This window comes from Mandrillus leucophaeus, unplaced genomic scaffold (assembly GCF_000951045.1).
Source record: "Mandrillus leucophaeus isolate KB7577 unplaced genomic scaffold, Mleu.le_1.0 Scaffold1833, whole genome shotgun sequence".
Lineage (NCBI taxonomy): Eukaryota > Metazoa > Chordata > Mammalia > Primates > Cercopithecidae > Mandrillus > Mandrillus leucophaeus.
In genome coordinates, this window is record NW_012101847.1 from 127284 (window position 1) to 141475 (window position 14192).

General features: G+C 34.2%; 1 protein-coding gene across 1 annotated transcript in view; it reads left to right on the plus strand.

The window, feature by feature from the left end:
- The window catches only part of RNF180 (ring finger protein 180), a 22317-nt gene extending 10153 nt beyond the window's left edge, over window positions 1–12164 (plus strand). Inside the window, exons 2-4 of the mRNA XM_011977755.1 lie at window positions 6313–6408; window positions 7780–8739; window positions 11739–12164. Of these exons, the coding sequence (XP_011833145.1) occupies window positions 6313–6408; window positions 7780–8739; window positions 11739–11798 (1116 nt within the window). The 3' untranslated portion in view covers window positions 11799–12164. The remainder of the gene's footprint in view (window positions 1–6312; window positions 6409–7779; window positions 8740–11738) is intronic.
- The last annotated feature ends 2028 nt before the right edge of the window (window positions 12165–14192 follow it).

Below are 14192 nucleotides of genomic sequence, written 5' to 3' on the forward strand. Positions count from 1 at the left end.
GCACAATTCTAGGGGGAGCTAGTTTGTGAAAGGTTTGCCCTGGATTTGTGCAGAGTTAGCATACAAACTATATATCCGTATGTAAAGACCCTAAATGAGAGTTAAAAGTGTCCATTGGTTTTAAAAGAAATCATTGGTCAACATTCATTGTAGTTGTGAGACTTTTAGGGACAGTTACCAAATTCCACTGGGTTCAGGTAATTGGGAGCTGAGGGATAGTAAAACACTTAACAATAAAACGCTTTAACTATTAGGTCATGACTTCTTCTGTCACCAGGCTATGAAGTATTTCATCTGTATAACACCATTGCCAATGGATTGGCTGACATGAATAGGACTGATGAATGTTGAATTGATTATTGGAGTATATGTCTCCTCCCTCATGTCTTTTGGTTAGAAAATTTGCTTGTTTTCTCTCTGGCTTTATTATTCTGGTGGTAATTTTCCTTCAATGGCTGTAATATTGAAAGAAATATTTTTATTGCTTACTACATTTTTAATATTTTGTGTTCCCTTTTCTTAGTGACAGTATTTGTTCCATGCTAGTCTTACCACATGCTATGCTATGGACTGAATTGTGTGCCCTCCAAGTGCATGTTTTAAAGGTGCGGTGTTACTGTATCTGGAGATAGGGTCTTTAGGAGTTAATCAAGGTTAAATGAGAGCATAAAGATGGGGCCTAATCCAATAGGACTGTGGCTCTATAAAAGGAAGAAAAGAGAAAGAGATCCTGTGAGGACACAGTGAGTAATCAGCCACCTGCAAGCGAGAAAGAGAGCCCTCGCCAGAGCCAGAACATGCTGGTACCCTGATCTCAAACCTTCAACGTCTAGAACTGAGAGAAAATAAATTGCTATTGTTTAAGTCATTCAGTCTCTGGTATTTTGTGATGGCATCCCAAGCAGACTTAGACCGCACAGGTCCTGTAATAGGAACTGGAAATTCAAAGATGAGCAGAAGAGAAGTGGTATGTCCTTGTGAAGGTTTCAGGATTTATAATTTAATTTTCTATTAATATTATAACATTTATAAATATATTCTAATTATAGTATAATTAATCATATTAAAAGTTTGATATTTATAACTTAATATTGAAATAATTTAATATTTGTAATATTGACCAGTTATATAAATATCAAATATTGATTATACATATAGATATAAATTATTAGCTGTTTCAGTGGCAAAAAGGAAAAGTATAGGAAGCCATAAGAGTAGGATATACATAGGGTGCTGGACCTAACTGTAAGGTTTTTCTGAGGAAGTGACTTGTGTGGAGATATGATGGATAAGTGAGGACAGTACAGGTGGGAGAACATTCCAAGATTCAGGACCAGCATGTTCAAAGGCCCTGTGGTGGATCCCCAGTTTACTAAAAGAGATTGCCATGATTGGAGTTCAGAGATGAAGAGGAAGTTTGGCAAGATCTGAGAGTAGAAAGTTGGGTACTGTTCAAATCATGTATGGTCTTGTAAGTCAAAGATTTTGATCTTTATCCTAGGAGCTGGGAAGTTAATGAGAGGAAGTAACATGACTTTTGAATTTTGAGATTAGTTTGGTAATAGTGTGAAGAGTGAATTAGAAAGGTACCAAGAATTGAGGGAGGGAGCCTGTTTGCTTTTTGAGTGAGGTTTTCATTTTTTTCAATTCATTGTGACCTTTTGATTGTAAAAAGTTTTTAACCCTTAAAGTACCTTCTCAAAGTACAAATAGACAAACTAGGCAGTCCAATAGAATTTTGGTTCCTTTACATTTGTGACACTTTAGACAATTAATAATGTTAATTTAAATAACATTTTGATTACATAATCTTTTTTTGAGACGGAGTCTCGCTCTGTCGCCCAGGCTGGAGTACAGTGGCACAATCTCGGCTCACTGCAAGCTCCACCTCCGGGGTTCACGCCATTCTCCTGCCTCAGCCTCCCTGAGTAGCTGGAACCACAGGCGCCCACCACCACGCCCGACTAATTTTTTTTGTATTTTTAGTAGAGACGGGATTTCACTTGTGTTAGCCAGGATGGTCTCGATCTCCTGACCTCGTGATCCGCCCACCTCGGCCTCCCAAAGTGCTGGGATTACAGACGTGAGCCACCGCGCCCGGCCTCATTACATAATCTTTTCCCTGTAGTGTTAGCTGTGGTAGTCAAGTAATATAGTTGGTTCGCATTTAAAGAATTAGCTGAGGGAATGTTACTGCTTACATTGGAAATGCCAAGGGTTAAACATCTTCCAAAATTTTATATAATATTACCAACTTTTTGCATGTAACTTGTTACACTTAATTAAAAATATTAAAGATCACATAGTGATAAAAAATAAGGCATCAAATTTGTAATTTTAAAATTAAGTGATATTTTTCTGTTATAGCAACGGAGAATATTCCCAACACTTAAAGAAAAAATTAAAATAACAATACATTGGCTCCCTTTGCTGCTTGAACAAATTATTTCATTTACAAATATAATTTTGTCAACATTTTTCTGACATTATTATGTGAAATTGCTATTATTTTCTCCTCCTTTTCCTTCCTCCTTCCTTCGTGTGGGAAATTTGAGACATAAAGAAAATCTGTCTGGTAATTTTTTTTAAATCCTAGTGAAACAGTTCTAATTTTCAGTCAAATTTTTCCTGAAGAGATAACTTGTTGTGCTAATACTTTGATGGCTTTGAATTCCTTAAATTGGGTTGCCTCCAGTTTCATCATTCATCTTAAAATATGTCCATCAAAAATTGTTTTATCATTTATATATTTGTGTGCTTTTACAAAATTAACTGACTTAAAACTTAGAAGCAATGGTACATCCTCTTTACTTGTAGAATTATATTGGAAATAAATATTACAAATAAAAAATACATGTTTTCTTAGACTGTGTTGGTAAATACAGGTAAAAGTAGTTGGCAGTTTCATTCATAATTGAGGTGTCTGTGTTTACCCTGGTCCATATGTAAAGTTTTCAGAAAATGAAACAATGCTATAAATTCAACCCAGCGTTTTATGCTTTCCTACCTGTATCAATTGCTATTTCTCTTTTTTTGGTTGTGAGGAGATGAAAGTATACTTTAAATTTTAGCTATTTAAAAGAAACAAATATATGCTGTTTTATATTATTTTTTCTCAAATGAAGGAGGGTGGGTTGAGGGGTACAAAAGCAGAATCAGCTGTGGAATTTTTTCTAAACATACCTCTCCCTACATAAATTTATTTTAGTTAATTTAAAAATAAGATATGCTTCAGTTTTAGTTTTATAAGCTTAGAGAAGAATAGCAGTATCATGCCTTAAAACATACACAGGCTGGAGATACAAGAAAGTTTATTGCCCTAAAAGCTATAGTATTTTATATGGCATAAGAGGCAATGTGGAAGCTTGGGATCTCTTATTTCAGTGTTGTTCTCTGTAAGACAGTAAAAACTCTTAAGACAGTGCCTGTGCATAGTGAGCACAATATAAATATTTGTTATTTAGTGAAAATAAGAAGAATAAGTACATTGGGCAACAGAGTGAGACTCTATCTCAAAAAAAAAAAAAAAAACTTCCACCTACAACTGTGACTCCAGTGTTTATTCTCATAGGAATATTCATAGAGCATTTCCGAAATTTATAGTGGGTAGTGGTTTTTTAGTGTTATGATCAATACTGTGTGATTAAAAAATGATAAATTTATATGATTAAATGAAATAATGAAATGTACATAATAAAATAAGACATAGAACAGTGAAATATTAAAACATTAATACAAATAATAGAAGTACCTTTATGCAACACAATCCCTGGCATATTAATAAGTATGTCTCTACTTGCTTTGTGTGGTCAACACTGTATTTAGTAATCACTGAATAAATATTGATAGGTTGAGTGCCATTAACTATTTTGACATTGATAATCTGTTGTTCTTTCTACCAGTGTAGAAATTTCCTCCCTCCCTCTGTCGCTCCCACCCTTCTTTCCTTCCTCTGTATGTAGACATAATCTTGAAAAGTCAGAGCAAAATTCTGGATCTGATAATGAAAAGGTTACTTCGTTTGCCAATTTCAGTTTGTATTCTCTATAAGATTGTTTTAAAGAATTCATTAGAGTTATACTAATCTTCATAACTGTCAGCTCCTAATGAAAGGAGCTAGTGTGTATGAATATGGATGTTTCGCAAAATTAATTCTACTTTTTCAAAAACTTATCCATACCTTTATTTTGTTTCTGGGGCAAAATAAATAAAGCTATACTGTTTAGTTTTATTGAGTCACTTCCAATATGTTTCCCAATGTTCTTTAAAAATTTTATATATGAGTTGGAGAGAAAAGCTAGTCATGACTGAACTGTTATTGTAAATAAATCGCTATTAGAACTTAGAAAAGGCAGATGACAGAAGCACGCAAAATCGAACACTAAAAAATGATGTCTCTGGGTTCTTAACTTTAGTGTATATGAAAATCATAAGTAGGAATTTATTTATAGACACTCTTAGGTGTAGCCCACAAGTATAAATTTTTAGTAAGTAACCCAACTCACGTCTAATGCTAGTGATCTAAGGACCATATTTTTTGAAATACTCCTCTAAGGTGGCTCTTCACAGAGTTCATGATCTTGATGCAGGCTTTTTTCTTCAGTGCTAGTCAAAAGAGAACCTTTAACTTACCAGAGTGTTGATATTCTCTCTCAAACTCTCTGTAGAAATTGGCATCCACAGATTTCTTAGAATAATTAAAGTTTGGAACCCTAGGATTATCAATGATCGAAGATGCCGGAATTTCTCTTTTGAGGGGGAAAATCTGATAACATCAGTTTATATTTGTATTATGTTGTGGGTTTATGAAAAAATCATTCTCGGGTGTTTGTTTTCATGCAGTTTGCTTGCTGCTGAACAGTGGAGATAGAATGTGACTTTTAAGTTTCTCTTTTGCTAAAATTGAAGAATTTACCTCTCAAAAGGTAATATGCTTATCCATATACAGACTTGCACTGAAGTACACCTCTTCCCACCCAGTTAATTAGATGAATTGGTAAACTTACTTAGAGGGCCAATTTCAAATGAAGTCTTGAAGATACCTTTATCCTGGTGTAGGGGATGGCGCTGTTATACGACTAACAGTTTCATATGCCCACTGTGTAGTAACAGACGAATACACTGAGTAGCAGGATTTGCAGCAGGGAAAGAATGTCATGATTGCAAGGTGTCCAGTGAGGAGATGGGAAGAGACCCTCAAATCCTTCATCTCCCTGAGGAGTTCTGGGCTGGGATTTTTAAGGAGACCATGGAGAGTGAGGAACTGGAAAATTGGGGTGGCTGATTGGTTGGGGAATGAGGGATGAAATCATCAGGATGTGGAAACTACATTCTTTGGTGAGTCAACCTCTGGTGGTATCCTTCATTCAGAGCAGCTGGCATCAATGGGATTTTTCAGTCCAGCTGGTGTTAATAGTTTCATTGGTATCCAGGACCTAGAGGAGTATCTGAAAGGGAAACTTTGAGTTTCATAATGTTGAAGTTGTTACCTATAGAGCAGTTAAGGGAAACTGTAATCTAGGATCTGTGGGATTTGGGGCAATAGGCACCAAATAGCCATGAGGAAGCAGGTCAGAGAGCAAGAAGACCTGGGGGTTGATGCTCAATGTGCTGCAAGCTTGGCTTATTTTTGTTCGTCCCCTTGTTCTTCCTTGGTTAATTTATAAAGTTTATAAGGACAGTTTTAGCATCTCTCACATAAGAGTCTTACGACATACTTTATGCGAGGTCAGAAAATACCTCCTAGGTTATTGACCTGCTTCAGGGGAAAAGGGCAGGGGAAAGGTTAGTAAGACCTTCCTGCCTCTGCTGTTTTTCAGTATGCCAAGGAGGCCTATTTTGGGGTAGTGTGTCCTGAATCCCATCATTCTACTCCCCCATCTTTCTGCACATTCATCTAGCATCTTGATAGAGAATGTGGCAACTTTATTCTGTTGTTAGTAGAATTCAGATAGAATAGAGATTTGGGGCTGAAGAAAGTTGCCATGAAAGATACTATTTTGTCTCACATGCAGAAAAAGGCACTAGATGTGTTCATTCAGTAACTGACTGCTAAATTGTAAATTTCATTTGATGACCTCAGTGAGATGGAAGGGCTTTGTCTTAAATCACGGGTAGTTATTCTCTAAAGAAATTTTAAAAAGATATTTTTTTGTGGGCTTGTTTTTTTATTATGGGAGTTAGGAAGGGAAGGCAGTGTATATTTGCTTTATAACTAAAATAGACTGTATTTTTGAGTTTTACTTAAATATGAAACCTGTGAAATAAATTCTGAACTGGTAATTAGTAATATCATTTATTTTTATTTAACAGGATACAGATGATTCAGTTGATGCTCAAAATATTTGCCATGTGTGGCACATGAATATAGAAGCCCTCCCAGAATGGATAAACTGCCTGATCCAAAAAGTAAGTTCTTAGTTTCTGAGTAAAATTAAGAATATACAACCTTCAGAATGTTTTTGTCCTCCTTTTAGAGCTGTTTTTCTTAGATGCATTGCTTGGCCAACCTCTTACTGTTCCTCACTCCCATTACCCCTCTTCACACTTCTTTTCTCCTTTCTCTGCTTTATATACCTATCTGTATTTTACACACACATATACACACATGTAATATATGTTACTTATACAGAAGCATATGTATGACATAAATAGATATATTATACCTGCACATATACATATTTACCTACATACACATATAGCTTATTTAACTTGTTAATTGCCTAGCTCCCATCCTAGAATATAAGCACCATGAAGTCAGGGACTTTATATTTTTATTCATTTGTATTTCCCAGCACCAAGAATAGGTCCTGTTCAATAAATGGAATATTCTGTATGTGTTATTCATATCTATATATATACACATAAATGCACAAACATACAAAATAAATAGGATAATTAATGACCTTCACTGATATAATCAAATTGAAAATTCTACACTTTAAAGGATCCTTAATGAAACATTATAAGAGCGAGAACTGACCTTGTATGTATAGTTATTTTTTACAATTCAAAACTCCTGTCTTAGAAAATTATAAGTAGTAGGACTTTGGAAATATATAATTACATTTCTCCACTGAGCAGCTTAATTTTTTGTTAAAAAATAACATTTGATATCCCTTCTCACACTGTAACAATTTTCTAGGAGAATGCCAGTGCACTGTTTATAAGTGTCCTGAACTTAAAATATATTAGGACACTGCAGATATTTCTCTATCTCAGTTGAAAAGATAATTTTAAGACAGTTCATTATTGATTTCCAATCTAAGCATAGAAAATGCACTGTCTGATGTATGCAATCAATATCTTTTGGTTGTATGTAAAAAGCCAGGAAGAGCTTTATTCTCTTGGTTGGGTAACGTTCCCTCCCACAGTGCTTGGTATGCAAGAAGTGTATCAAAACAGACACTTTTCTGTGAGATTTTACTTGCAAATTAAGCTCTGTCCACTGATTCGCTTCCTGGTTCCATAGCATATTTTTCTTTAGTTCACACTGTATCCATATTTAACCTATTGTTCAAGAGACTCATTTAGAATTCTTAGGAATATTGTTTGCTTGGGCATGATTTGCAATGTGTTATTCTAAAACTTTGGCGCTGCTTATCTTTATTTATTGGAAGGCTTGTTTTATTTGCTGTTCAGTCTACTAATCAGAAAACAGAAAGCTAGCCTTTCTGTGGCATAGAAAACTTTCATGTGGCTGGCTGTAAAGAAAAAAAAAATTCTCTTCGGTTTCTTTATAATGAAAGCACTGTCTTTATTTTTCTTTGTTACCTGTAGGCCCAGTGGACAGTTGGAAAACTGAATTGCCCTTTCTGTGGGGCCCGTTTAGGGGGCTTTAATTTTGTCAGCACTCCAAAATGTTCCTGTGGCCAGCTTGCAGCTGTACATCTCTCCAAGAGCCGGACCGATTATCAGCCAGCACAGGCAGGCGGACTAATGAGACCATCACTGAAATACTTGTCACATCCTAGAGTTCAGTCAGGTTGTGACAAGGAAGCTCTGCTGACAGGTGGTGGCTCTAAAAACAGAAATCACAGGCTTTTAAACATGGCCCGAAATAATAATGACCCTGGAAGATTAACAGAAGCACTCTGCCTGGAGGTGCGATCAACATATTTTGAGATGAAGAATGAAAAACTGCTCTCCAAAGCATCAGAACCAAAATACCAGCTTTTTGTTCCCCAGCTTGTGACTGGCAGATGCACTAGAAGAGCTTTTCATAGAAAATCACATAGTCTGGATCTGAACATCAGTGAGAAACTGACTTTATTACCCACTTTATATGAAATACATAGTAAGACTACTGCCTATTCCAGACTAAATGAAACGCAGCCTATTGACCTTTCAGGCTTGCCTTTACAATCTAGTAAAAATAGCTGTTCCTTTCAGAATCCATCCAGTTTTGATCCTAGTATGCTGCTGCAAAGATTTTCAGTGGCCCCCCATGAGACCGAGACACAAAGAGGAGGAGAATTTCAATGTGGTCTAGAAGCTTCTTCAGTGTACTCTGACCATACTAATACTAACAATCTGACTTTCCTGATGGACCTGCCCTCAGCTGGCAGGAGCATGCTGGAGGCCTCAGACCAGGAAGAGCACCTCTCCCCTCTGGACTTCCTGCACTCAGCCAGTTTTTCATTGGGCAGCATTAATCAGAGGCTCAATAAGAGAGAAAGGAGCAAGTTGAAGAATCTAAGAAGGAAACAACGAAGGCGTGAAAGATGGCTACAGAAACAGGTAATATTTTTCAAAAGAGTTTACTAAAAAATCTGTATTATAAATACTGGAGTTTGGGGAGTGGAGCTAACTTTCAACATCTGTATAATAAAAACTTGGTTTTAATAATTCTAGAAATGCTATTTCTAAGTGCACTCAATAATCATGCAGCTGTATTATAATTGGCATGTATAACCCAGTCTCTATGCTTCATGCATGTTTAGAAAAAAACCTTTTTCCCAATTCTGGTAATATTTTAGAGGGATATTAATCTCTAATTAACACTGGATTGTTTTTTACTATATTTTAAATGTTTTACATGTTAGGATTGTTTTGCAGTGGTTTTATTTTGGGTTAAAAATGTTTTTTTTTTTATTTTGGGTTGAAAAAATGTTTCTCTAAGTAAATTCAATCAGGTGACAAAGTCATTCACTTTTCATCACTTTATAATAGGTTAAGTGGGTATTTCAAGGAGCCTTAATCATGGGCTCACACGATCTAATTATGATTAACTGTGCTAAGTTGTGAAAATTATCTAAAGGGTAGTTTACCTTTACTGTAATTTTGTAGGAGACTATGCTTCTCTATGATTTGATCTACTTCAGTGCCCATAGTAATATGCTCCAGAGTAGGATGTGTGAAGGAACTGAACAGTAAATGTTAGGTGCTGTGGAAAGAAAGCAATTAAAGCCAATGGATGAGATGCTCATGAACATTTGAAAGTTTGAACCAATATGTTTCTGAACAAACTTTTTTTTTTGCAAACTGACTTTATTATCTACTTATTCATAATAGTATCCTTATTAATCAGTGTGTTGTATATTAACAGAACTAAAATATAGAAAGCTGCAACTTGATATCTTAGTTTTTTATTTTAAAAATTGTTAACTTGAGTCAAATGGTATTTCTAGTTCTAGATCCTTGAGGAATCACCACACTGTCTTCCACAATGGTTGAACTAGTTTACAGTCCCACCTGCACGTTGTGCACATGTACCCTAAAACTTAAATTATAATAAAAAATTTAAAAAAATGGTTAACTAAACTTATGGCTTATGATTCTAGTTTTGACTCAATATAATAAAATTACTGCATTGAATATTTCAGATTGAGTGTTTTTGCCATCTTTCAGTTATATAGTATAATTATTTCTATAGGTAATTTTTTACTATATTTTTGGTTGCTAAAATGCATTTCAGTTTGGTTTGTTTACAAGTGATAGTGTAATGTGACATCAAAGCATATATTACAGAATGTAAAAAATGAATGTGTTTTAGCATCATTATAACATACTTCATAGTTTAACTTAACTGAAACTGCAAAGTTCAAATTTTTCATTGAGACTTGACCTATATATAGGTAAATTGGAGATGGTCATAAGTTAAGTGAATATTCAGAAAGAATATTTTCAAAATGATTAATGTAATGTAGAGGGCTCTAAAATAATTCTGTAGCAAATAGAAATGTAAAAGAAGTATGAAAATTATACTTCATACTGTAAATATATGCAAATAACATCTTTGCAATTTAAAAATGTGTTTAATTCTTAGGCTAGGTAGTTTTGAAAACCTCAGCTACATGATTGATCATTTGCCATCATAGGAATACTCGTACACAGTTTAGAGCAAAGCAAGTATAAAGTTAAAGTGTTTTTTTTTTTTTTGTATAGATGAAGTTATTTGTATTCATTCACATACATATGATATAGCTTAGCTAATTGATCAGAATTAATGAGTCTTAGACCTGTTGTCACAGGTCAGTATAGGAAGTGACATGGCAGGATCCTACTGAGTTTGGTAGCACAGAAGCTACAGGCAAACAAATACCCAGTGTTTATTTAGCACAGAAAATTTTGAAGTGTATAGCAGCACAGAAATTTTGTGTTAGTGATGTAAGTATACATCGCAGTTAGAACCAGAATAATTACAATTTTTAAGTCTGTTTTGCTAATTCAAGCAAAAAGGCAAATCTTAGAAAGAGTAAATATCTGAGACAAATTAATGGCATAGGTGTGCAGTTTCATTCCATATTTAATAAAGATTGTGTGAACACTTATTAAATGCTTGTTTGGGATACTGTGTCTGAGTAATGACTTCAGTACAGATCGATCTTGCCTTTTTTAAAATGAGGATAAACATATAATATGTAAAGTAAAAGTTACTATTATTAATGATAGTTTTTTAAAAGTTTAGAATAATTGGTTGATATATCTGGATTTCTGACTTTCACTTGAGGTTTTTAATAAATGTTTGTAAGCTAGACATCTTTCAGTGATCTATACCATGACAGAAAGCATTAATGACAGTACAAAAAGTTATTTAAATATTTGAATCTTAGGGATGTAAATGAGATGGATATTGAAGCAGACATTACAGCCAGTTTTCAGGGTTTTTGTTTAGCAAAAGTTAGTTGAGCATCTACTTTGGGGAAAGACATAGCACTGAACCACATTTAACCAGCAAAATTCTTTTTTATCCAGCATAGTCCTTTTGTTTTTCATTTTTATTTTTTAAATTATCATGCGATAAAATTATTCTCTACATACAGCTTTATGACTTAAACACATGTAAAGGTTTATATGTAATGACCAACAGAATGGGCACACAGAACATTTTGATCACTCCCAAAACTCCCTTGTGCTATGTACCTTTATAATCACGTGCTCATCCCGTTCCTAATCCCTGAAAACCACTGATGTGTTCTCCATTATTTTTGTCTTTTTGATAATGTTGTACAATATTAATATACTGTTAAAATATAGAATCCTATAGTATACAACCTTGAGACTGGCCTCTTTTACTCAGTAAAATTGCCTATGAGATTCATGCAAGTTGTTGCATGTATTTATAGTTTGTTGTTTTTCATTGCTCGGTAGTATTCCATTGTATGAATGAACCACAATTTATCCATTCAGCTGCTGAAAGACAAGCAGGTTGTTCTAGGTTTTGACAATTATGAGTAGAAATTTTACAGACATTCATGTGCATATTTTTGTGTGAACCTAATTTTTTATTTCTCTAGGGTAAATACTCAGGAGTGGGATTGCTGGATCGTATGGTAAGTATGTATTTACTTATATGAGAAATTGTCAAATTGTTTTCCAGAATGGTTGTACAATTTTGCATTCCAAGCAGCAAAGAGTTCCATTTGCTGTGTATCCTTGAAAGCAAGCACTGGTATTCTCAATATTTTAAAATTTTAGTCATTCAAATATATAGACATTTGTATCACATCATGATTTTAATTTGCTTTTCCTTAAGGATGCTGACCATATGTGCTTATTTTCCATTTTGTATGTATTCTTTAGTTAAGTGTCTTCAAATCTTTTGGGTTGGTGTGGCAGCTCATGTCTATAATCCCAGCATTTTGAGAGGCCAAGGCAGGAGAATTGCTTGAGTTCAGGAGTTCAAGACCAGGCTGGGCAGCATCGCAAGACCTTATCTCTACAAAAAAAATCAAAAAAATTAGCTGGGCGTGGTGGTGTGTGCCTGTAGTCCTAGCTACTTGGGAGGCTGAGATGAGAGGATTGCTTGAGCCCAGGATACCAAGGCTACAGTGAGCGATGATTATACCACTGCACTCCAGCCTGTCTCAAAAAATACAATCTTTTACTCAGTTTTTAATTCGGTTATTTTCTTCCTTTTAAGAGTTCTTTATATATTTTGGATACAAGTCTTTCAATGGATATGTGATTTGTAAATATTTTCTCTCAGTCTGTAGCTTTTCTTTTTATTCCCTTAATTATTTTTCCTGTAGAGCCAACCTGTTTAGTTTTTATGATGTCCTATTTCTCAAAAAACGTTTTAATAGATTATGCTTTTGTTGTTATATCTAAGAACTCTGTCTCATGCTAGGTTATGAAGATTTTCTCCTATGGTTTTTTCAAAAAATTTTATAGTTTTAAGTTTTACGTTGAGAATTAAGATTCATTTAAAATTAATATTAATAAGTTGTGAGGCTTAAGGGGTTTATTATTTTACATAGAGATGCTCAATTGTTTCAGCACCAGTTGTTGAAAACAATGTCCTTCCTTCATTGAAATGCATTTGCAGCTTTGTCAAAAATCAGTTGTCTGAAAATGTGTGGGTGTATTTCTGGACTCTCTTCTGTACAGTTCATCTTTTTGTCTGTGCTTTTGTTAGTACCCCTTTTTTCCTGTGACTTTATTACTCTTTTCAAAATGGTTTAGCTATTTTAAGTTTTTGACTTTCCATTTAGAACTTAAAATCAGTCTGTTTATATTTATAAAACATCATGTTGGGATTTTGATTGCAATTATATTGAAGTTATAGATAAACCTAGGGAGAGTTGAAATCTTTACTATGTTGACTCTCGTAATATGTGAACATTGTCTTTCTTTTTATGTCTTTTTATTTAAGTCTTTGATTTCTTTCATCAGCATTTTGCAGTTTCCAGCATTCAGAACCTGTGCATGTTTAGTTAGATTTATACCAAGCATTTTTTCTTTTGGGAGGAGTTCTTGTTATTTAAAACGTTTTTGACTTACAATTATTCATTGCTAATGTTTAAAAACACTATTTTTGTTTTGACTTTGTATCTTGTGTTATTAAGAGTATACATTCTTGATGTCTTTTGTCAGATTTATTCCTATTCTTTTTAATGCTGTTGCTAAATGCTAATGTTTTATTAAATTTTAGGTTCCAATTCTTCATTATAGTATAATGCTGAATGAAAATGTTGAGAGCAGAAATCCTTGTCTTTTTCCTGATATTAGCAGGAAAGCATGCATTCACCATTGAATATAATGTTAGTTGTATGCTCTTTTTCAGGCTGAGGACATTTTCTTTCATTTCTAGTTTGCTGATAATATTCTCATGAATGGATGTTGAATTTTGTAGAATGCTTTTTCTGTATGAGTTGATATGATCATGTGTTTTCAATGTTAATATAATTCACTATCAAATATTGAGCCAGTCTTGCATTCCCACCATAAACTACACTTTGTTATGCTATATTATTATGTGTATTGCTAGATACTATTTGCTAATCATTTTTGAGGATTTTTTTATGCGTCTGTTGATGAAGAATATTAGTCTGAAATTGTCTCTTTGTGATATCTTTGTCTGATTTTGGTACCAGAGTATATAATACTCTGAGTATATAGAGTATTATACTCTCTCTATATAATATAGAGTATATAATAGAGTATATAATACTCTGAGAATATAACTAAATGAGTTAGTTGTCTTTTTTTGTGTTTTCTGGAAAATAATGAGGATAACTTTTTTTTTTTTAAATTGAGATGGAGTCTCACTCTGTTGCCAGACTGGAGTGCAGTGGCACAATCTCGGCTCACTGCAACCTCTGCCTCCCAGGTTCAAGTGATTCTCCTACCTCAGCCTCCTGAGTAGCTGGGACTACAAGCGCACACCACCACATCCAGCTAATTTTTTTTTTTGTATTTTTAGTAGAGATGGGGTTTCAGCATGTTGGCAACGATGGTCTCGATCTCCT